The sequence below is a fragment of the Engystomops pustulosus genome, chromosome 4 (genome assembly GCF_040894005.1).
Source record: "Engystomops pustulosus chromosome 4, aEngPut4.maternal, whole genome shotgun sequence".
In the NCBI taxonomy this organism is placed as follows: Eukaryota; Metazoa; Chordata; class Amphibia; order Anura; family Leptodactylidae; genus Engystomops; species Engystomops pustulosus.
Genome location: NC_092414.1, coordinates 176,755,596 through 176,780,258, shown reverse-complemented (window position 1 = coordinate 176,780,258; position 24,663 = coordinate 176,755,596). Strand labels below are relative to the sequence as shown.

The window sequence follows — 24,663 nt, the reverse complement described above, 5'->3', positions numbered from 1 at the left end:
CTGGTTTAGTTTGTAAGACATATAAAGTTAAAGCACACACAAACACATCACATATAAAAAAAACATTTACACTATAAAAAGCATCGCTATAGTCGCCTTGTTTGCCCCAGACCATAAATATTATATATCAAAACAACTGTCACAGACTAGGGAATTCATGTATAATGGTCATTTTGAGTTAATTTGAAAACTGAACAAATATATACTATACATTACAAAAAAATATATATTTTTCGCCAGTTTTTCTGTAACTTTAACCCCCCCCCAAAAAAAAAATAAAAAGGAAAAAAGAGGTCCCTTAACTTTTTTATTTTTAACTATCCCTACGTGTCACTAGAAAAATGCAGCACAAATCTTTACAGTATTGCAGAAAAAAAGGAAGTTATGGCCCTTGAACCAATAAGTATGAAAATTTGTTAGAAATGCTCCAATCAGTGAAGCATTTTAAGGCCTGGTAAGAAAGTAAAATTTGATGTGAGTTAAAGGACGCTGAGTGAGTCCAATGAGACCCTGCATATTCAGCGGTTGCTTACATTGCTCCGCCTCCTTGTTCCAGATTCACAGTACTAAGAGATGCTGCTATATGATGGGTACCATTCCATTCAGTTCTATGGGTGTGCTAGACATATCCGTGCACAGTGCTTCTGTATCTCCAGCACTCAAATAGTCCGTGAATGGAACAGCATGGCGCTCATCCTGCCATTCTACTCATTAGTTAGAATGGGGGCACCCAGGAGTGGGAGCTCCACTGATCTCCACATTATCCCCAATCCTATGAACTTAAAAATTTTGGACAAACCCTTTAACTGAGAAGTGGATGCATTAGTATCCTGTCTAGACAATCCTCAGCTAGAGTCACTTGAATCCGCCTCCTGAATGTATAGATCATTACAATGGGCCAGATATATCATTGTGACTGCGTCTTTGCACTAAAAAGAGCGTCATTGGAGCTTGCACATGTATTTACGAAGTGTTTGCACCACTTCTGTGTCAGGCTACACTTTATAAAACTGTGCACACTAGGGTGGGGGGGGGGGGGCGCAAAGTCGTAGTTTGCAACACATTTATTACTGACGTGCACCACACGTCTTTTACTAAGGGCCCGATTCTTGTTACCCGAATATTTCCGATATGCGCCGATTTCCCCTGAATTGCCCCGGGATTTTGGCGCACGCGATCGGATTGTGGTGCATCGGCGCTGGCATGCACGCAACGGAAATCAGGGGCGTGTCCGAACGAAAACCTGACAGATTCGGAAAAACCGCTGCATTTGAAAAAAAAAAAGTGTCGAGGCATTTCGGCGGGCCTCGGGGAACTTCAGCGTAGCAGCGCCACCTGGTGGATGTCGGAGGAGAACGCGCAGCTGGATCGCGAATGGACCAGGTAAGTAAATCTGCCCCATTATCTACTGCAAACTGCACAAAGGCACATAGCACCACTTTTACTATATCTGGGGCAATGTATCTTTTTAAGTACATCTGAGGTCCACCCTGCTTAGCCCTGAGAGCATCCAGTTGTATCCATTGCCAAATTGACATTACGACTCGCCATTTGCGAGAGTAAGGCCTTAGATATTCACAATGATGATATAATTTGCCAACTTCAAAGATGAAATTATATTATATATAAAAAAAGAAACAGTGTTTCCTGCAGCAAATGCATTCTACATTACCAATTTTCTATCAACAGAGGTAATAAATGTTCTCCTCAATCTGATAAATCTCTGTTTCTTACTGCAGTACCGGGAGCTGCCCCCATGCTGGCCCTGAGCAGTGACTCTCCAGAGGATCTTCATGTCAAATGGCTCCCCCTACTGCCTGAGATGCGCAATGGCCAAATCACAAAGTATCGCATTGAATACTGCGCTCAGAGAGATGGTAAGTGATATTAAAAATTGCAAAGAGCGACAACATTGCTACATGTAAAATATTGATACTGATTCTTATAACCACTTTTATGGAAACCCATCCACAGTACTTTACAAGTCAATAAGAAGGAATCGGAACTATGGAGATGATAGAATAAGTGGAGTGCAGTGTCATAGCCACCAGCAGCCCCATAGACCGCACTGACGAGGGTAAATGGGGAGCGGTGGACCCTGTACTAGTAGGTGATCAGACATTTATCACATAGCATTTGTTTGTGAGACCTTCCCTTGTACAGGCGGTCCCCTACTTAAGAATACTCGACTTACATACGACCCCTAGTTACAAACGGACCTCTGGATATTGGTAATTTATTGTACTTTAGTCCTAGGCTACAATGATCAGCTGTAACAGTTAGAGGTGTCTGTAATGAAGCTTTATTGTTAATCCTGATTCTTATGACAACCCAACATTTTTAAAATCCAATTGTCACAGAAACCAAAAACGTTCTGGCTGGGATTACAATGATAAAATATACAGTTCCGACTTAGATACAAATTCAACTTAAGAACAAACCTACAGACCCTATCTTGTATGTAACCCGGGGACTGCCTGTATATACATTTCTTAAATAAAATATACAAATAATTTTCTTTTGTATGTATTAAAACATATCACTTCTCTATATATTTAGTAGTCTTTGCAGCATTTGTCTAGAGCCGCCTCATTGAGGTCTATGGAGAGTCTTGTAGGCTTTTTTATGTGCTAGTAGGAGGGGGACATAAGCTGTGACATCATCTATTGTCAGTAGTGATGTCTTGATGGGTCAGTGTTATCTATATAGAGGTCATTGTACAGGGAGGGGGAGGAGATAAGCTGTGATATCATCTATTGTCAGTAGTGATGTAATGATGGGTCAGTGTTATCTATATAGAGGTCATTGTACAGGGAGGAGGAGGAGATAAGCTGTGACATCATCTATTGTCAGTAGTGATGTAATGATGGGTCAGTGTTATCTATATAGAGGTCATTGTACAGGGAGGAGGAGGAGATAAGCTGTGACATCATCTATTGTCAGTAGTGATGTAATGATGGGTCAGTGTTATCTATATAGAGGACATTGTACAGGGAGGGGGAGGAGATAAGCTGTGACATCATCTATTGTAAGAAGTGATGTAATGATGGGTCAGTGTTATCTATATAGAGGTCATTGTACAGGGAGGGGGAGGAGATAAGCTGTGACATCATCTATTGTCAGTAGTGATGTAATGATGGGTCAATATTACTATATAGAGGTCATTGTAAGGAGGGGGAGGAGATAAGCTGTGACATCATCTATTGTCAGCAGTGATGTAATGATGGGTCAGTATTACTATATAGAGGTCATTGTACAGGAGGGGGAGGAGATAAGCAGTGACATCATGTATTGTCAGTAGTGATGTAATGATGGGTCAGTGTTATCTATATAGAGGTCATTGTACAGGGAGGAGGAGGAGATAAGCTGTGATATCATCTATTGTCAGTAGTGATGTAATGATGGGTCAGTGTTATCTATATAGAGGTCATTGTACAGGGAGGGGGAGGAGATAAGCTGTGACATCATCTATTGTCAGTAGTGATGTAATGATGGGTCAGTGTTATCTATATAGAGGTCATTGTACAGGGAGGAGGAGGAGATAAGCTGTGACATCATCTATTGTCAGTAGTGATGTAATGATGGGTCAGTGTTATCTATATAGAGGACATTGTACAGGGAGGGGAAGGAGATAAGCTGTGACATCATCTATTGTAAGAAGTGATGTAATGATGGGTCAGTGTTATCTATATAGAGGTCATTGTACAGGGAGGGGAAGGAGATAAGCTGTGACATCATCTATTGTCAGTAGTGATGTAATGATGGGTCAGTGTTATCTAAATATAGGTCATTGTACAGGGAGGAGGAGGAGATAAGCTGTGACATCATCTATTGTCAGTAGTGATGTAATGATGGGTCAGTGTTATCTATATAGAGGACATTGTACAGGGAGGGGGAGGAGATAAGCTGTGACATCATCTATTGTCAGTAGTGATGTAATGATGGGTCAGTGTTATCTATATAGAGGTCATTGTACAGGGAGGGGGAGGAGATAAGCTGTGACATCATCTATTGTCAGTAGTGATGTAATGATGGGTCAGTATTACTATATAGAGGTCATTGTACAGGAGGGGGAGGAGATAAGCTGTGACATCATCTATTGTCAGCAGTGATGTAATGATGGGTCAGTATTACTATATAGAGGTCATTGTACAGGAGGGGGAGGAGATAAGCAGTGACATCATGTATTGTCAGTAGTGATGTAATGATGGGTCAGTGTTATCTATATAGAGGTCATTGTACTGGAGGGGGAGGAGATAAGCAGTGACATCATGTATTGTCAGTAGTGATGTAATGATGGGTCAGTGTTATCTATATAGAGGACATTGTACAGGGAGGAGGAGGAGATAAGCTGTGACATCATCTATTGTCAGTAGTGATGTAATGATGGGTCAGTGTTATCTATATAGAGGACATTGTACAGGGAGGAGGAGGAGATAAGCTGTGACACCAAATATTGTCAGTAGTGATGTAATGATGGGTCAGTGTTATCTATATAGAGGACATTGTACAGGGAGGGGGAGGAGATAAGCTGTGACACCATCTATTGTCAGTAGTGATGTAATGATGGGTCAGTGTTATCTATATAGAGGTCATTGTACAGGGAGGGGGAGGAGATAAGCTGTGACATCATCTATTGTCAGTAGTGATGTAATGATGGGTCAGTGTTCTCTATATAGAGGTCATTGTACAGGGAGGAGGAGATAAGCTGTGACACCAAATATTGTCAGTAGTGATGTAATGATGGGTCAGTGTTATCTATATAGAGGACATTGTACAGGGAGGGGGAGGAGATAAGCTGTGACATCATCTATTGTCAGTAGTGAAGCAATGATGTTTTTTTATTTATAGACGCGCTGCTGGTTCTGGCAGGTTGGCTGCTGGTTAGTCGCAGCAGAATCGTCTACAGATAACCCGCAGTGATTTACACTAGGAGTTTAGTGGATGGGATTAATACACATCATATCTAGATGCTGAGATAGAACCCCGCAGTGAATCTGCTGCAGGACTTAAAATCAGCAGTATGTTATGGGCTCTTCTAAGAATATACTGTGTAAATGTATATGGCCCATTATTTTGGCATATATATATATATATATATATATATATATATATATATATATATATATATATATATTAGTGTATGGGTGCAGTAATTATATGGTTATTATCCAAATTGTTTCTATTACAAGCACAAGCAATTTCAGTAATAGTGAACAGCCTTCTATCTGTTCCTTTTATCTTTAGTAGAGAGGATCACATTGATTCAGGATACCGTACACGCGGAATAAGAACATAAATCGCAGTGTAAACAAACAGTGGCTAACATCCGCTTTACACAGCTGTGGTCCTCCAGATCAACGCTCCACAGAGACCTAATCTTAGCAGAAATGTATCTGATGAGTAGAGAACTGCTAGTGCAATGTTATATTAACTCTTCTAAGTAGTAAAGGAGCCCATTGACTACTGCTCTAGTATACAAAAATGTTTGGAATCGAATTTAGAATAAAATTATTCTGCTCCCCTATTCCTTTAAACTTGACAAATCTCTGCTGAATTCTGTCTTGGTCTCCCAAGATGGACTGCAGCTCACAGAGGAATCAAATTACTGCTCTCCATAAAGGTCTGTAGAGAAGGTAGGTGGGAGGAGTGAAGAGGGTCGAGTGAGAAAGAAATAAAGCACATGCAAACAGAAGCTGCTAGAGCTAATAGTAAGTTTTCTATATTACACAGTGCTTTATTCACATCAGTACTGTTCAGTACTGCTGTATAATATTCATTATGATGCTGTTACTTATATGTTTAGGCTACAGAAAAACTAGCAGGATCTTCATTCTGTGTACAGTGTATGGGAGACATCATACTCCACCCCCATCAAAGAGAAACTACTAAATTACAGATCCTGCTAAAAATACAAATTACTAGTTATATAACAGCTGGAGCTAGTGTTATTCCCCATAAACACACACACATAACAGCTTATACTGAAAAGCTGGAAGGTTAGGTACAATTTAAAGGAAGTCAATAACAGGTAAGTATCTTTTAACAACTCCTTCATAACCTTTGTAATAATGGCCCAGATTTCTCAAAACGAGTGCAGTCTTCAGGTAGTGGTCATATGACATTATAGCAGCTGATGTCTGATTTACTTTAAGTAGAGTTGGGATCTGGTCCAAGTCTATAATAAGTTAAGTTTTATTTTATTTTCAAATTAAGTTGACGGAAAACTTAAGGAACCGGACTCTTGGAGTATTAACCGACCTAAGTTGAGTCCAAGGTTCTGGTTGAGTGAAGAAGTACCAATATACATGTTTTAACCTTACTAACCAGCATAATTGATAACTAGCACAATTACTTATGTATCAGTGATAGACATGTAAACTGCTTATTATATATTGCTGTATGTATGACTTCTTTCATTACTTCCAATAAAATAATTTTAAAACTCAAAAAAAAAAAAATAGTGCAGTCTGTACTATGTGCAGTTTGCTGTGGAGTGTGCAGGGGGCGCCATTTTCATCATAACTGCACTGCTCGGGAAGCGGGCACTATTTTTTTTTGTGCACTTTGTTCATGCTGCAGAATTGTGGTGCAGACAGATTTGTGCCGCACATCGGTAATAAATGTGGCGCAAACTCCGACTAAGCAGTAACACACCCATTTAGGTGCACATTTTTTTTGTCTTGTCGGACACAGAGCAGCCATGAACACAAAACTGGCGCACAGTTTGCAAGCAGTTTGCACATTCTTTTCAATGCAAAGTCAGACAGAAAACTGGTGCAAACTCTTTAATAAATATGCCCCCATATGTTATAAAGTTGCAAGTTTACAACTTCATTGGGGTAGAGGAGATTTCACAGCTTATGGGCTTATTCACATGGCCGTCTGCGAGGACGTACATGCGGCGGCAAATTTGCGGCCGCATGTACGTCCCCATAGACGGCAATAGCGGCACGGCGGGGATACGGGGGGGGGGATCCGGGCCGCACACCACAAAAAGACAGAGCAACCTCTATCTTTCGGCGTGTGTGCGGCCGTGTCCCGCTATTCTCTATGGAGGGAGGAGGGGCTGCCTCCTCTCCAGCACATGGCGGTATGCCCGCACGGCAGGCATACCGCGTGTGCATGTACCCTATAACGGATTGTTATGTGATGTGTATATCAGAAAACTCCAGATTGTGGGTTAAAGATGTGGTTACTGTGCTTTATGCCTATGGTGGAATCAGCTTAGGCTTGGCTCATTCTTCAGCATTTTTTAGAGCCCTAATAACCCTTTGGTGCTGCTCAGAGATTTTAGTAACTGATCTACAGTCTTTGACCCAAAATCCCACCAAAAAGGGTTGTGATTTGATCGACTTACCTTAAATTGTTGTGTCAGATTTCATCCGATGGGAACTTCTGAATGGGTTTAAGTGTCCTAGTTTTTAGGATGGTGGAGAAGGAGGTCCAAGCTCCTGGATTGTACATCAGGTTTTCCTTGAGATTGGTCTATGATGTTTCACCGTTGGTCGGGGTTTCCTCCATAGTTGCGCTTTAGGTCATGCAGACTAATAAAACTTTCTGCTCCAAGTCTCATAGATTGTCTCATTTCAGGTGTGGTCAGCGTACTGGAAGTTGGTGGAAACGAAACCCAGGTCACACTATCCTCATTGCAGCCCAATACCTTCTATAAAGTCCGGATCGGTGCCGCCACCACAGCTGGATATGGAATCCCTTCAAACTGGGTTGTTTACCGCACTTTAGACAGAATAAATTTAACACAAGGTGCATAACTTTATGGCATAGGGGACTGATGATTCTTTCTTTATGATATTATTGCCTCCACTGTATTTACATCAGTTAATTCTGGTTCCTTACAGTGGACCAAACTCCGATACAGATGCAAGTCATAGCCCACACGGACTCACTTCTCGTAAGCTGGCAGCTGCCTCACCCTGATTTCCAAGTCACCGGTTATAAACTCTATTATCGCATGGGGTGTCCTATATTCAGCCATAATATTTCCTGCCCAAGGAAAGAACAGAGCGACTGGGACGTGGGGCCGATCAAACTGAAGAAGAAAAGGAAACAATATGACTTAGTCCATCTAAGTAAGTTCCCTGGAATATGACACTCAATAGTGTATGGGTTCTATATTTTATGACTTTTTAATCTCTTCTTCTACTATTCAGCCCCTGGACAGTTGTATCAAGTCAAATTGGTGGCATATAATAAGAAGCAGGAGGTTCAGACAGTCATGTGGGAGGGAAGAACCAGACAGATCCCCGTTTCACCACCAGGTAAGGGTCACATGGGTGGGATCACACAAACAGAATGGCTTTTGTTAGAAAAAACAAGTTATGGGGTGTAGTGTAATATGTAGGCAGCATGTTATAGAGCAGGAGGAACCAAACAGATGCATTTTATTAGAAAAGATTCATTATGCCTATATTTTGTGCATGGAAACAGTAGTTTAGTCACAGAGTGACTGACGGTTATCTCTGTATGAACAGTCGTACCTGAAGAGAAGGCTCCCTGACTCAACTATTGTTCCTGCAGATAGGACACTATGTACAATAATACTGCACTCGCATATATTTCATACAATATTGCAGGATAGAAACATGATGCAGACAGTCCATAAATCACAAGTAACTGATCAGTAAAACTTTTTTTTTTTAACCCTAAATGAGATTTAAAGAAAATCTACCATCCAAATCCATCATGAGAAACCATGGACACTTACTCACAGACAGATCCAGGCACTGTGACTGTGATAGTCTTCTGATATTTGTTATCCATGGCCTCCTTCCTTCTAAAACCCATTGTGCAGTGCTCTAGGGGGCATTACCAGAGCCACCCCGTGCTGTATCTTTACAGGCTGTTTCGCTGTGCCGGATCACTTCCTCATTACAGCAGGCGGGGGGGAAAGTGCTAAGAAGGAGGTGGAGATGTTCTATATAAAATTGCTATCCCCGTAATGACTCCGACCTAAAAATTAACAGGAGGTGTCATTTGGAGCGCACATTCAAATCCGACAAGAAAAATCATGCAAAAGTGTGAAGTTTTTGTCAAGTTGTTGTAAAGTTTGCTGCATCTGGAATTTCCTGCTTCCCAATACACGGCATGGAAAATTAAATACCACCACTAGCAAATACAATTGGTTATCACAAAAAACAATCCTTTATAAATGAAAACGTTACGTGGCAGAAAACAGAAATGCAAAAACTAAAAAGGACATTGGCGGCAAAGGGTTAAAGGTGTTTTAGAAAATTAATTTTATTTTTTTTCTGTAAAAGAAAGTGGATCAGATCCTCTCTGAATAATGGGTTGATACAGTTTCACTGCAAGTAATGGGCTATGTCCCTTGTGTCTATCACGTGACAGATTTGTATTCCCTGGAATGAATGAATGTAGAGAGAATGCAGAGATCTTGAAAACCACAAGAAACTGATGTAAAGTATATTGGGAAACTGTAACAAATTTCTACCCCATTTAAAGGACATCTACCACCAGGATGAAATAATGTATGCAAATGAGCCTGAGGGGCTCCATGTTCCATTAACAGAGCCCCTCAGGCTCATTTGCATACAGTCCTTCCTCCTGGTGGTAGATGCCCTTTAAAAATAGTGGCTTGAATGAAACAACAGCTTTTAAGAGGACCTTTCACCACATCTGTTCCATTATTTCCAGCACATGTAGGCTTTCTACTAAGGGTGCATACAGACGAGGCATTAACCCATGCCCTTTCAAACGTATTATAACAGCTGAGAAGAAAAGACTTGCCTAATTACATTTCTGTTAACATTGTATTTACAAAATGTAACGCATTGTTAATACATGTGTTTGTTAATTCGATGTTAACACAAGCATTGATAATGTGTTAACATATGCATTATGTGATTGCAGAACACATGTGCTAACAGTTGTCTTTTGTGGACATAAATGTTAACATCAATTGAATTAGGCAAACCTCTCTACAGTCAAAGCGCACAGGGACGTGCCACAGCCTGATCGCATATGTGTCTGTGGAGACGCATGCAGTCGGTAACCTATTTAAACAACACAAGACACTGGGTGCTGGTTACAGATCGCATGTGTTCCTATAGAAATGCCTATGCGATCGGGCCGTGGCACAACCCTGTGTGCTTTGATTCCGCTTCTAAACGGAATCAAGGTGTGACTGGCACCTGACCGTGGTCTGTTCTGTGAAAAACGGTCCCGTGCTGGACAGATTTCATGGACCGTCCGCACTGCAGAGGATGGAACTCCATAGTGATATATGATGCACAATCCCGTCCTCAGCATTGTCAGTGAAATCCGGCCACCAATTGCTCCAATTTTCATGGCACTGACCATGGTCGTTGCCTCCAGCCTTATACATTCATGGCATATCCATTTTACCATTCATTCTGTGCCCGGATTAGGCAGAAGTGGGGATCAGAGATCATAGACTTCTCTGCAGGAATCAGGATTTTTCTGCTCTTTCCTGCATGTGTCCCTGTGCTATAGGTCAGTATACACAATGCATTTGGAAATCATGTTTTCTCATTTCTTCTGAAGATCTCATAGACCAGAAGATCCCCCCCTTGCCACCCAGCCATATTCAAGTGACCCCAAACAGCTCTTCATCAATGTTGGTGAGATGGCGGAAACCCATCATAAGTAGCAAAATTGTGAAATATACCGTACGATGTGGACCATCGGCCGCTAAGAACGCATCCATGTTCACCTATCATAACAGGTATGTGCTCTGTGCTATACGGATGTCACACCTTGAATATGCGTCTATAACCTGTGTATTATCTGTACAGTGTGTACGAGGAGATCCTTATCACTGGATTGAAGCCATACACCAGGTATGAGTTTGCAGTTCAGTCCAGTGGAGCCGGAGTAGATGGGCCTTACAGTAACATCGTGGAAAAGATGACCCTTCCAGACAGTAAGTATTTGGTCACGAGTTACCAGTATTTGTGTACATCCTTGTTATGGACCATTGTAGCAGCACCCATCATTGTAGCAGCACCCATCATCCATTCTCAACAAAATGGAGTCCTCAGGAGTTAAATGGGGCCATATCAGAGGATCAGACGTGTTGAAATAAGCCATTTCCACCCTTCTTACCCCCAACCTAAAGATTACATACACACAATGCTGTACATTGATAATTCTGTATTTCTGTCTCTTCCTTTTATATAAGGACCATCATCCGCTCCCGCAGACCTGGTGCTGCAGCCGCTGTCTCAGTTTTCGGTGCAGGTGCACTGGCGCCCCCCAGTGGAATCTCATGGAATTATTGTGCAGTACCTACTAATGTACACAGCCAACAAGAGCCATCCTGATGAAATGTGGACTGTTTTAACCAAGGAAGGTGAGCGCACAATATTATTAAGTAACATGGCTGCCGTTAGGTTTTAGAATAAGTCACCTTCTTTTATGTTTATGCTGTTTTCTTTGTATTACAATTGCAAATCAGAAATTCTGGTAAATATGCAAATACATTTTCTAGGATGGCGTAAGGAAAACATTGCCTCTTAGCTACCATGTAAATCATCCCCCTTAAAGGTAAACGGCAATGTGTACAGTTGGGAATCTGTGGTCAGATACATGCATGGGGTACAGTTTGCTATTGTTTAGAGGCTAAAGGACCTGAGATGATGTCATTCTGGTCATGACATGAATTGTGACCAGTAAGTAGGCATACGGCATAGGGATAAGTAGATGGGAGGGGCCGGATGAGCAGGACACGCCCCCTCGGATACCAGGTAATATAAGATAAAAGGTGATTTATGTGGATGTAAGTGAAACATTTTTTAGCTAAAAGAAGGTCAGTTAATAGAGCTCTAAAGGAACTTGTCACTGGCTGTATATGTGTAAATGCCCTTTAAATGGCAAAGTCTCCTTAAGGAGAACTCTTTCTTGACCAAGTCATAAATTGTAACCTGTATGGAACTGTAACATTTACTCTACTTTAGCATCACTACTACTATGGGATATGAAAGAGAAACCATCTATAGCTAAATGATAATCTTCCAAAAGTAATCAGGGCACATTTATCACAGATAGCACTAATGGTGCTCAATAGCACTAAAGCACTGAATTGTCGATTAAAAATCACGGCTTGTGCGCCTGAGTATAGGCAGGAGTTTTCAGGTAGGTTGTTTCAGATGAAGTAGTAATTTAGGTAGTTACCCCTGATGAAGTGCAACCCCTTGCAGAAAATGGAAGTAATAATACTGCGCTGTGGGGTGTGACTTCCCGCAAATTGCTGGACTTTTACAACCAGGTTCTGGCACCGGCTCACCAGCATAGTGGGGGTTACAGCTGACACACTCCTGTAACCCCCACAAATGGAAATAAAAAGTTTACAAAAATTAGAAAAAAAAGAGAAAAACATTTTATAATAAATGAAAAATAAAGTTAAAGTTCCTTACGCACCTCCCCTCCATTCCAGATAAAATATTTTAAAAAAACATAAAAAACCCTGTTTAAATCACACCTGTATGTTGTTATAACTCCTATATCATAGTATCATAGTTTATACGGTTGAAAAAAGACACATGTCAATCAAGTTCAACCAAGGAAGGGAAGGGATTGGATGAGGAAGGGATTTAGGGGAAACAATTCTATGTAACATAATCATCAGTTATTTTGGTGTAAAAAGGCATCTAGACCCTTCTTGAAGCTTTCAGCTGTCCCTGCTGTGACCAGCGCCTGAGGCAGGCTATTCCACAAATTGACAGTTCTCATAGTAAAAAAGCCCTGTGGCCTTCGAAATATTGTTAAACACCTAAAGCAGGGGTCCCCAAACTACGGCCCGCGGGCCACGTTTCTATGCGGCCCCCGGCAGTCGGCAGCCCTCCGGCAGTCGGGCAGGGGCTTCCGTCCGTCCGGACAGGAAGCTCCTGCCCATCACAGAAACGGTCGTTCGAGCACTATTATTGCAGGTGGAGCAATGTGGCCGGAAAACCACCCCGGCGCACATCGCTCTTTGAACCTGCATGCGCGGCCACGTGATGACGTCATCACGCGGCCGCGCACCTTTTCCTGTCCGGCAGCCGCAAGAAGAAAGAAGACACGGGAGCCAGAGGTGAGTATAAGCAGCAGTAAAAACATTGTGCCAGCGGGGGGCCCTAATATGAAATAATTCATTATGGGAGCATCATATAAAATAACTAATGGTGGGGGGACATATAAAATAACTAATGGTGGGGGGACATATAAAATAACTAATGGTGGGGGGACATATAAAATAACTAATGGTGGGGGGACAAAAAAAAAAATAATAACTAATGGTGGGGGCATATAAAAAAAAATAACTAATGGTGGGGGCAAATAAAAAAATAATAACTAATGGTAGGGGCAAATAAAAAAATAATAACTAATGGTGGGGGGCATATAAAATAACTAATGGTGGGGGGGGGACATATAAAATAACTAATGGTGGGGGGGTATATAAAATAACTAATGGTGCGGTGGGGGGGACATATAAAATAACTAATGGTGGGGGGCATATAAAATAACTAATGGTGGGGAACATATAAAATAACTAATGGTGGAGGGGCAGCATAGGAAATAATTAATGGTGGGGGTAGGGCATAGGTAATAATTAATTATGAGGGACAGTCTAGTATTAATAGGCAGCATATTCAATAATTAATGGAGAGGGGTCCCAGTATATTAATAATTAATTGACCCAATTAATTAATTCATTGGGCCAGTATATAAAATAGTTCACAAGGGGGTGCAGTATATTAAATAATTAATTGAGGGGGGGGGTGGCAGAGTATTACGGATGCGGTCACATGTACTGCTATTTATCCGGCCCTCCAACGGTCTGAGAGGGACAATGAACGGCCCCCTATGTAAAAAGTTTGGGGACCCCTGACCTAAAGGTTTAACACATTTCTTAAAAGGGGTTTTACATACATTGGGGGTGCAGTTTCTAAAATGGAGTAATTTATGGGGTCTTACTATTATTTAGGCCTCTCATAGTCACATGAAAGCCCAGCAGGTCACTAAATTGTAAGTTTGGGTGATTTTCATAAACATGTAAAAAATCGCACCCCAAGTTCTAAACCCCAGAACACTTTAGAGGAAAAAGTGAGTAAAATGTGTGTGTATAAATAACCATGCCAACATAAATCAGACATTTGTCAAATGTTAGTTATCAAGTCAGGTAGTATGAATATCTGCCTGGAAAGCAGAGAAAAATGAAGAATTTTCAAAATTTTTTGCCAAATATAGTTTTTCATAACTAAACTCAAGACATCATTCAAACTAATTCAACTAACCAGTACAATGTGCCTCCAGAAAACAGTCTCAAAATTACCTGGATTTGTTAAATGTATCCCAAAGTTATAACCAATTATAGTGACACATCTCAGATTCTAAAAATAGGGCTTAGTCACAAAGGTTAAAACAGACTGGAGTCGAGGGGTTAAAGGACACCTACCACTTAAAAGTGGTAGTTTTTACAAACATATACATGGCCCCAGCTCAGGGTGAGCTGGTGCCAGAGCATATTTTTGTTAGTAGAACAATGCCCCTATCGCCGATTTATAAGTTATATTAACTTATATCTCGCCGGATGACGAAGTGCTGGAGAGCCAGTGACGTCACGAGCTCTCCAGCACTTCAGAATCCGGCGCATGCTCGGGCACGCGTATGGTGCGCCGTGCCCAAGTGCAGTGCGCCGAGATATAAGTTAATATAAATTATAAATCGGCGATAGGGGCTTTGTTCTCCTAACAAAAATATGCTCCATGTATATGTGTGTAAAACCTACCACTTAAGTGGTAGGTTTCCTTTAAAGGACATCTACCACCAGGATGAATGATTGTAAACCAAGCACTTCTTCTAGCTCTTGTTTTTTACAATAAAAAAAGCTTTAAAAACTATGCAAATGAGCCTGAGGGGCTCTGGGTTCCTTTTTTTTTATTTATTTATTTTTTATAAACCAGAATAAGCTAAAAGAAGAGCAGATTCTGCTAGAGAGAGCACACACCAGCATGGAAGTGTGCTTGGTTTACAATCCTTCATCCTTGTGTTAGATTTCCTTTAACCCCTTACCAACATGTTATGTATTAGTATGTCACACGTCAACTGCGGGTGTATGAAGAGGGCTCAAGGGCTGAGCCCTCTCCATACAACATGGGTGCTGCATATTGCAGCAAACACCCACCGGTAACACTAACCCTTCGATTGCTGCCGGAAATTGTAAAAAGCCATGCGCCACCATGTTGGCTTAGATCGTCTCTTCCTGTGGCGTCATCGGGGAGCGATGATCTGTTTCCATGATAGCCTCGGGTGTTTGTATATATCACCATATACTGCCATACAGTAATATGGCAGTATATGGTAGAATCAATAAGACAACCTAGGGTTAAAATACCCTAGGGGTCTGAAAAACTGAAAAAAAAAAAAGTTTTGAAAAACTATATAGATATTAAAAAAACATAAAAATTCAAATAAGGTAAATAAATAAACAGTAAAAAAATCCTAAACATGTTACATTTTGCCGTGTTCCAAAACATCTATCAAATCTATCAAAATATAATAACGGTTATTCCAGGCGTTTAACCCCGTAACAGGCAATAGCGCCCAAAGTTTAAAACGCTACTATTTTGTCATTTTGCAACATATAAATAATGTCATAATGTATGTAATACATGTAAGAAAACATTATAAAACCTATACACATTTGCAGCGACACACAGAATAAAGGTGACATGTCATTCCGGGTGAACCGTGAAAAACCAAGCCCACAAGAAAATGGCGCAAATGCATTTTTTCACTAATTTCGCTGCATTTTTTTCCTGCTTCTCAGTAGCATGGAATAGTAAAAACCATCACTGTAAAATGCAATTTTTACACAGAAATAAACCCTCAAACAGTTTTTTACATGGAAAAATAAAAAAGTTATAATTTTTTGAAGGTGGGGAGTGAAAAACGGAAACGCAAAGACAAAAAAGGGCCTGGTCATAAGGGGTTAGAGAATTGTCTCAGAAATGGATTGCCACAATCAGATTTATAACCTTTTATGGTTGTGGTTGTGTCCGGAGATTGTATTGAGGGGTCCCAATGCTATTTTGTACTAACAGGACAGTGTGTTTGCTCTTATACAGGAAGTACTTTCAGTGCAGAAGTGGATGGTCTGCAAAGCGGGACCAAATATTACTTCAAGATGGGAGCCAAGACCGTATCAGGGTGGGGGCCATACTCCAGTGTGGTAGAAGTAGAGACCCTGCCTCCAAGACCTCCAGGTATAACACGTCTTGTGCTTTATGTCTTATATAGCAATCATATGATTACAGAACTATCACAACTTCCAGCCAGATTCTCTCTATTCCTCACCGGGAAGGGAAATCACCAATTATTATTGATGAGCCTTATTTTAACACTTTCACAGTAACATATTATTCTGATGTTAGGCTGTGTCATTCTGAGCACATTGGGGCACAATAACTAACAACAGCGCAGCCTGTAGTATGTGCAGTTTGCCCGTGTATAATGCAGGGGGCGCCACCAGATTTAGGATTTCTGGCACCAGTTCTTCATGAATCTGCACTTTTTTTGGTGCACCTTTAACATGGGGACTGCGACACACTTCTGTTTGACTCTGCATGATAAATCTGGTGGATGGTCCGACTGAGAAACGGGACACTCACTAATTTGTGTCGCATGGTGCCTAGCGCAGCCGCGCCACAAAAGGGTCACGTGCGACACAAATGTGGTGCAGACACTTCTTAAATACCTGGGCAAGCAGTTTCCACTAGAAAGAACATGCAAAGTCTGACAGAAAACTGGTGCAAGGCCCTTAGTAAATGTGCCCCAATGTGTGAACACAGACCAGACCAAGCAGTGATGTCATGAACTGATCCTACCTTTGTAACTTGTTCACATTTCCATTGTCATGTCTGTATTCTCCATGATGTGACAATTGCGGAGCATCGTAAAACTCTGCTAAACATCTGCTATAACTGATGGTTTTTGGGATGAGGAGGTTTAGGGGTTTAAGCAAAAGAATCTGGTACACACAAGTTGAAAATTGTCTGTACCTGTTTATTTGTCAGAGGGGTGGTCCGGTAGTGTTAAAAAACATGGCTTCTGTCTTCTAAAACAGCGTCACACCTGACCAAGTGTAGTGTGTACTAAGCTCCATTCTTTTTAGCTGAGTTGCAGTATCGGCACATAGCATAATGGGGCAGATATACTTACCCGGTCCATTCGCGATCCAGCGGCGCGTTCTGTTTGGAGGATTCGGGTCTTCCGGCGATTCACTAAGGTAGTGCGCCCGATGTCCACCAGGTGTCGCTGCTGCGCTGAAGTTCGTCGGAATGCATTGAAGTTCACCAAGCCTGGCCGGGTGCAGGTAAGCTCATTTTTAAATGCGGCGGTTTTTCCGAAACCGTCGGGTTTTTGTACGGTCACACCCCCCGATTTCCGTCACGTGCATCCCAGCGCCGATGCGCCACAATCCGATCGAGTGCGCCAAAACCCCGGGGCAATTCAGGGAAAATCGGCGCAAAACGGAACAATTCGGGTAACCCGCCGGAAAAACGCGATTCGGGCCCTTAGTAAATGACCCCCAATATGTATGGAGCCACCTGACTCTCATCAAAAAGTGGATGCCAGGGAAAATAATGATCTGACATGTTGGAATTCAACCACCTGATCCTTTTGCTTTGTGTAGATAAGCCACTCCAGGGGGTGCATTCATATGAGGGAGGTGGGATTAGGGGTTACATAAAAGGGGCGGCACGGTGGCTGAGTGAGTAGCACCTCTGCCTTGCAGCGTCCTTGTTTGTCCTTGGGGTCCTGTGTTTGAATCACACCCGGGTCATCTGCATCTGCAAAGAGTTTGTATGTTCTCTCTGTGTTTGCATGGGTTTCTTCCGGTTTCCTCCCACACTTTAAAACTTACTGGTAGGTTGTTTTGATTGTGAGCCCCAACAGGGACCAATTTGGCATGCTTTGTGCAGCGCTACGTAATCTGTGTGCGCTATATAAATAAAGAATTATTATTATTATTAGGTGGGCTCTGAAGGGGCTCTGCAGGGGTAGTCTATACATGGAGGCCTGAGTCATCAGCTGGAACTGGCACCTCAAATTGTGGCTGAAGCTGAAAGGAAGGTGCTGATGTATCAGCTAGTAAATTCCATATCCTATTTGTATGAGATGATGACATGGTTTGGATTATTGGACTGTCACCGACAAGTTATAGTAGTAGAACATTTAGAGAAACTCATCCGAGAGTGAAATACTTCTAAACTGGTGCATGTTGTGTGGATAGCGCCCCTGATGTAGAACTTACCCATTTTTATTTTATTCAGATGTCCTGGATATGAATTCAGTGACTGGCATCATTGTTGGTGTCTGTCTTTGCCTCCTGTGCCTCCTATTATGTATGTGTGCCAGCTTCCAACAGGGCAAGCAGAGGTAAGTCAATCGACCACAATGTATTGAAGGAGCACCTACTGGTGCCAAACACAAGACCTGCAGGCTAAATATTGCCCACAGCCCTATGTTTTTCAGCCTGCCTCCCTGCACCTATGCTCACATTTCCTGGCTGATCCCAAAGCAGCAGCAGTCCTCTTCTTTGCTCTTGTGTGCGCTGGCTGTAGGCGCCGGCTCTGAAGCTGGCACATGTGATGTGATGAGATCACCAAGTCTGCCAGCTCCAGAGCCGGCGCCTACAGCCAGCGCACACAGAAGCAAAGAAGAGGACTGCTGCTGCTTCTGGGGAGCGAGGAAAGGTTAGTAAAGGTGAGCACTGCAGCTGCTCAAGGGGGCCAATGTGGCTGCTGAGAGGGCACTGTAACTGTCGGGATGACGGCACTGTGGCTTCTTAGGGCACTGTGTTTGCTGGGGGTTTGTTGTTGGGGTGGGGGCACTGTGGTTGATGAGGGTGCACTTTAACTGTTGGGGAGGGGGTCCTTGTAGCTGCTGAGGGGGGACTGTAACTGTTGGGGCAGGGGCACTGTGGCTGCTGAGGGGGCACTGTAACTGTTGGGGCAGGGGCACTGTGGCTGCTGAGGGGGCACTGTAACTGTTGGGGCAGGGGCACTGTGGCTGCTGAGGGGGCACTGTAACTGTTGGAGCACTGTGGTTGCTAGGGGATTATGGTGGCTACTGAGGGGGCACTGTAACTGTTGGGGTGAGGACACTGGTGCTGTTGGGGTGGCAGGGGCTTTTGAAGGGGCTCTGTTGCTTTTGGAGTGGGGGCACTGTGGCTGCAGATGGGGGTCATTGCGGGTGGGGGTCACTGTGGCAGCAGGTGAGTACTGTGGCTGCTGGGCAGGGACTGCTAAGGAGATACTGTAGCTGATGTGGTGGGGGCACCCTGGCTTCTTGGGGGGGGGGGCACTTTGGCTTCTGGAGGGGACACATACTGAGCAGCATAGTGTCTCAGATTATTGTTATGTAAGTGCTGTGGTTGCCCTCAAAGTGTAGTCATTATGCTGTATAAATGTAACCACCTAACAGCTCGAGTAGATACATTTATACAGTATAAAAATGCATTTGTCCCCTTTCAGGCGACCACACAGCTGATGTGGCCCACGCCTGAAATGAGTTCATAAGAGCACAGTAAAAAGGGCAGTAAATTTAGGAAAAATTATTCTGTACCTTGTGATGTATTAACCAAAGATCTGCAAGCGATATGAGTGATAAATAACCAGATTTTATGTTGTTAAACTGATAATAGTTTTTGCTTTTTACCCAGGGATGCAGGATCAGATTTGGTGTCCAGGTCTACTAGAGGGCCCTCCTCCTATCAAAGGGCAAGACAGGGGTCATGTTCCCAAACTCACTGCCAAGACTCCCATGAGTTAGAGACTTTGATGCCTCCTGCACAGGAAGATACTCCTTCTCTTCCAGCTCCAGATCTACTAGGAAGCCATAGTCTTGTTATAAACCCCCCAACAGAAGACAAGAATCAAGTGAAGGTAAAGGTAGGTACATGTAGGCATGGGGGAATAAGAGGGTTGCTCAAAATAAAACGAAATATTATTATATGATAATAAAACCTACAGCCATAACATATTAAAGGTTATATTGTGTTATTGCTGGTAAACAAGCAGAAAGAGATGACCACCACATCCATGATCCATGATGTGATAATACAGTGCCTACAAGTAGTATTCAACCCCTGCAGATTCAGCAGGTTTTATAAAAAGCAAATAAGTTAGAGCCTTCAAACTTCAAACAAGAGCAGGATTTATTAACAGATGCATAAATCTTACAAACCAAAAAGTTATGTTGCTTAGTTATATTTTAATAAATTTTAAACATAAAAGTGTGGGTCAATTATTATTCAACCCCCTAGGTTTAATATTTTGTGGAAAAACCCTTGTTTGTAATTACAGCTAATAATCGTCTTTTATAAGACCTGATCAGGCCGGCACAGGTCTCTGGAGTTATCTTGGCCCACTCCTCCATGCAGATCTTCTCCAAGTTATCCAGGTTCTTTGGGTGTCTCATGTGGACTTTAATCTTGAGCTCCTTCCACAAGTTTTCAACTGGGTTAAGGTCAGGAGACTGACTAGGCCACTGCAACACCTTGATTTTTTCCCTCTTGAACCAGGCCTTGGTTTTCTTGGCGGTGTGCTTTGGGTCGTTGTCTTGTTGGAAGATCAAATGACGACACATCTTAAGATCCTTGATGGAGGAGCGGAGGTTCTTGGCCAAAATCTCCAAGTAGGCCGTGCTATCCATCTTCCCATGGATGCGGACCAGATGGCCAGGCCCCTTGGCTGAGAAGCATCCCCACAGCATGATGCTGCCACCACCATGCTTGACTGTAGGGATGGTATTCTTGGGGTCGTATGCAGTGCCATCCAGTCTCCAAACGTCACGTGTGTGGTTGGCACCAAAGATCTCGATCTTGGTCTCATCAGACCAGAGAACCTTGAACCAGTCTGTCTCAGAGTCCTCCAAGTGATCATGAGCAAACTGTAAACGAGCCTTGACATGATGCTTTGAAAGTAAAGGTACCTTACGTGCTCGTCTGGAACGGAGACCATTGTGGTGGAGTACGTCACTTATGGTATTGACTGAAACCAATGTCCCCACTGCCATGAGATCTTCCCGGAGCTCCTTCCTTGTTGTCCTTGGGTTAGTCTTGACTCTTCGGACAAGCCTGGCCTCGGCACGGGAGGAAACTATCAAAGGCTGTCCAGGCCGTGGAAGGCTAACAGTAGTTCCATAAGCCTTCTACTTCCGGATGATGCTCCCAACACTGGAGACAGGTAGGCCCAACTCCTTGGAAAGGGTTTTGTACCCCTTGCCAGCCTGGTAACCCTCCACGATCTTGTCTCTAAAGGCCTTGGAATGCTCCTTTGTCTTTCCCATGTTGGCCATGTATGAGTGCTGTTCACAAGTTTGGGGAGGGTCTTAAATAGTCAGAAAAGGCTGGAAAAACAGATAATTAATCCAAACATGTGAAGCTCACTGTTCTTTGTGCCTGAACTACTTCTTAATACTTTAGGGGAACCAAACAGAATTCTGGTGGTTTGAGGGGTTGAATAATAATTGACCCACACTTTTATGTTTAAAATTTATTAAAATTTAACTGAGCAACATAACTTTTTGGTTTGTAAGATTTATGCATCTGTTAATAAATCCTGCTCTTGTTTGAAGTTTGAAGGCTCTAACTTATTTGCTTCTTATCAAACCTGCTAAATCTGCAGGGGGATGAATACTACTTGTAGGCACTGTACATCTGGCTCTTCTGTACTGCAGGAAATCAAGACATAACATGGACAATAAAAACATTTCTGATTTCTGTTATTGATGATAAAATGAACCTTTCCAATAAAAAAGGTTCTGTAACTTTCTTAGTTTACAGTTGGCATAGGTGCATGGGGGATTGTTTTTTGCAGGACAAATGGGCAATTTTGAATGGCATCATATTTGGCAGACATAGAACTTACTGAATAACTTTTTTTGTACATTGACATGTAGCACAGCAGTAATCCAAATATTCCAAATTTAAAGCAAATGTGATGCACCGGGAAAAAAAAGTTCTTGTGTAGAAACTTTTAAGACAGTTTTGGATATTGAGTATTTAGCATCTCTTCCTTTCAGCCTTCATGGAATGGATCGGTCACTCAGAACTGGGCCAATCACATTACCAGCTATGCCGATACCATCACAGGGGACCTCACATGTGCTGCCAATGGCTCCGCTAATCACATGACCTCTGGAGGTCTGAGGATGGTCTTACATGACATTTCCTATGAACCACATAAGGTAAAGTCTTTGACCATTGTGTAGACATATAGATCCTGTTGTACTGTAGGTTGATATTTGTCCTACTGAATAATGATTGACTTCTCGACAGGTGGAGGTTGGAAGGAATCACAGGAATCCGTCCCAAAATCAAGTGGAGGCTGATGTCATCGTACACTCAGATTTTTCGGCTTCTGAGCGCAGTGGTCATTATGCAGGGTTGGACTCAGAAGAAGAGGAAGACCTTAGTTTGGATCCAGACAAAGACCAAGCTGAGACTTGTTTGACTTCACTCTCTAACCCTCCAACTCAGTCCATTGTAACTGAAAATGGAAGCCAAGACTGGAGCATCCAACCATTAATGGCCATTAATACAGAACTTATAAATTCAGTGGCGACAAAGAGCCAGCACCTTGCCAATGGCATCCAGTGTGCCAGGAGTGTGGACTTTCAGGAGAACCAGGCCATTATGGGCTTGCCCTTCACTGTAGACAATGGGGACCCATGCCCTGAAGATGTGTCTTTGACCTCTAAGGCACAACAAGAACTGCCTCTAAGCAATACACCAGACTCACTACAACCACTCAATGCAGAGGAGATTGTACACTGAAATACAGGCTTACATGAACCTATAGACAAAGGATTTACCGATTTGGGTACATTGGTCTATTTCACGATCTCACAGATTTCAGAAAGACCTAATGTTGGGGGCATACCTTGCCAAAATTCTGCCATGTTGTGCAAGAAAAATCTGTTCTGACCTAGTTGGTTTTCCCATGCACTTCATAACGGGGGGATGACTAGAGGTAGCAGTGCAATAGATACCAGGGGCACTACCCACTACAGAGCCGTCTATAGCAATGGACACATACAATGGTTGCTACAAAACCAAATTCCCCTGGAGCAATCGGAGCGTTGTTCTCTTTATGATGGCTTATGGGGTCAGGCTGAAAACACCAAATAAGTTGCCTTCTTGTACGTGTAGTGCACATAAAATTCATTGTCATCTGTGCCCCTTAACAAAAAATGAAACATGCCAACCATAGATGGACCCCCAGAAGTGTAGCTATAGAGGGTGCAACGGTAGCAGCCACAGGAAGGTCCTCTTGTCTTACAGGGCCCATATCATCTCTACCCCCACCATGGCACATGGTAGGTGAGGGTACTGTTACAGATTTTGCATTGATGCCCAGGAGCAACAAGATCTGTGTCTGCCCAAAACTAGAGACCGGTGCCTCCCTGGTCACCTGTTTTACATGTCTTGTATTTCCGTTCTGATGTATTTGATTACATTCAGAGTTTGTATTATATAATTTCCAGACAGCCTTATGTCCGTTCACTGCCCGAGGCTTGTTCACATTCCTGATGCCATCCTGTGGATTATTATTGTACATCATAATTTCCTTTCTGATGCTACACGATACTGCTAATCTGGGTGTAGGATGGTGTACCAGGGTGTATACCTCTAGCCCTCACATTGGTCACAGGCTTGCGCTGCAGCTCGGTACCCCGACACATTATTGCATGAGATTTTGAGGACTTATGGACGGTGCTACACAATACCCTGCTGTGACAATGGTCCCTAATGTATGCACTCTGTGAGTGCCCCACCAACACCTCCAGGACTCTTTTCTAACTTGTAGGACAGTAGCACCTGTATTTTTTTAACTGACATGTATATGCCATAGCAGCCCCTTATCAATACAAGTGTTACTATTCTCTTTTTTGTTACGCCTTCTGGACTGCAGTTGTATTCATCTATTGCTAGATCCTGAATCTGAATGTCACTAGCCATGCACTCACATGGCCGAACTTGTCTACAACAGGAGAATGGCCACTAACATGTCGTACACTGTGGCCTAGATCCACCAAAGGTCGAACAATAAATACATGTTACAGTCAGCAGTCGTCTTTAACAATCATTTTTATCCTTTCTCCTGTATATTGGTTATCATCTTTAGGATACAATGCAGGGAAATAAGTAAAATTCATTGACCACAGGAGGCTGTCATTTTATATTTCTAGTGCACTTACCTGACCTGGGGAATGAGAAAGTAAAGGTTAAAGGTTTCCAAGGTATTCAGAATTTATATAGAACAAGAAAACAGTGTAGCATTAATTAGGTATAATGCAAAAAATGTATTTTATAAAGTATTTGTAAATTGTGTATATTCAAATTTTGTAAAATTCTGCATGACTTCAGCCAACACTAGGGGACGCTAACTGCAGTTGGAGAGGTACAGCTCCACATCAGACTACAGTTTATGGGGGGAGTTTATCATACGCAGAGTATGATAAAAGCCACTCCCGTCGAATATATCAAGAGGTACAGGGTCGGAGCGCCGTTGGGAAGAACTGCGCCAGGTCCAACCTGTCTTAGTTTTGTTCTGAGGCTTTTAGAAACTCTGCAGGCAGTAAGCGGTGTGTAATAAATTGTGATTATTTCTGGCG

The 24,663-nt window shown here is 42.5% G+C and overlaps 1 protein-coding gene across 2 annotated transcripts in view; it reads left to right on the top strand.

Moving 5' to 3' along the window:
• Positions 1-24,114, top strand: part of LOC140127692 (immunoglobulin superfamily DCC subclass member 4-like) — an 80,696-nt gene extending 56,582 nt beyond the window's left edge. The window contains exons 9-20 of one of the 2 annotated variants that reach the window (XM_072148667.1): positions 1,740-1,877; positions 7,594-7,764; positions 7,860-8,090; positions 8,172-8,279; positions 10,543-10,723; positions 10,794-10,921; positions 11,180-11,350; positions 16,107-16,244; positions 18,315-18,420; positions 19,706-19,928; positions 22,069-22,233; positions 22,325-24,114. In XM_072148667.1, the coding sequence (XP_072004768.1) occupies positions 1,740-1,877; positions 7,594-7,764; positions 7,860-8,090; positions 8,172-8,279; positions 10,543-10,723; positions 10,794-10,921; positions 11,180-11,350; positions 16,107-16,244; positions 18,315-18,420; positions 19,706-19,928; positions 22,069-22,233; positions 22,325-22,822 (2,258 nt within the window). In that variant the 3' untranslated portion in view covers positions 22,823-24,114. Of the gene's footprint in view, positions 1-1,739; positions 1,878-7,593; positions 7,765-7,859; positions 8,091-8,171; positions 8,280-10,542; positions 10,724-10,793; positions 10,922-11,179; positions 11,351-16,106; positions 16,245-18,314; positions 18,421-19,705; positions 19,935-22,068; positions 22,234-22,324 lie in introns of both variants that reach the window. The other variant, XM_072148666.1, reaches the window with a different exon arrangement.
• Positions 24,115-24,663: the final 549 nt, after the last annotated feature.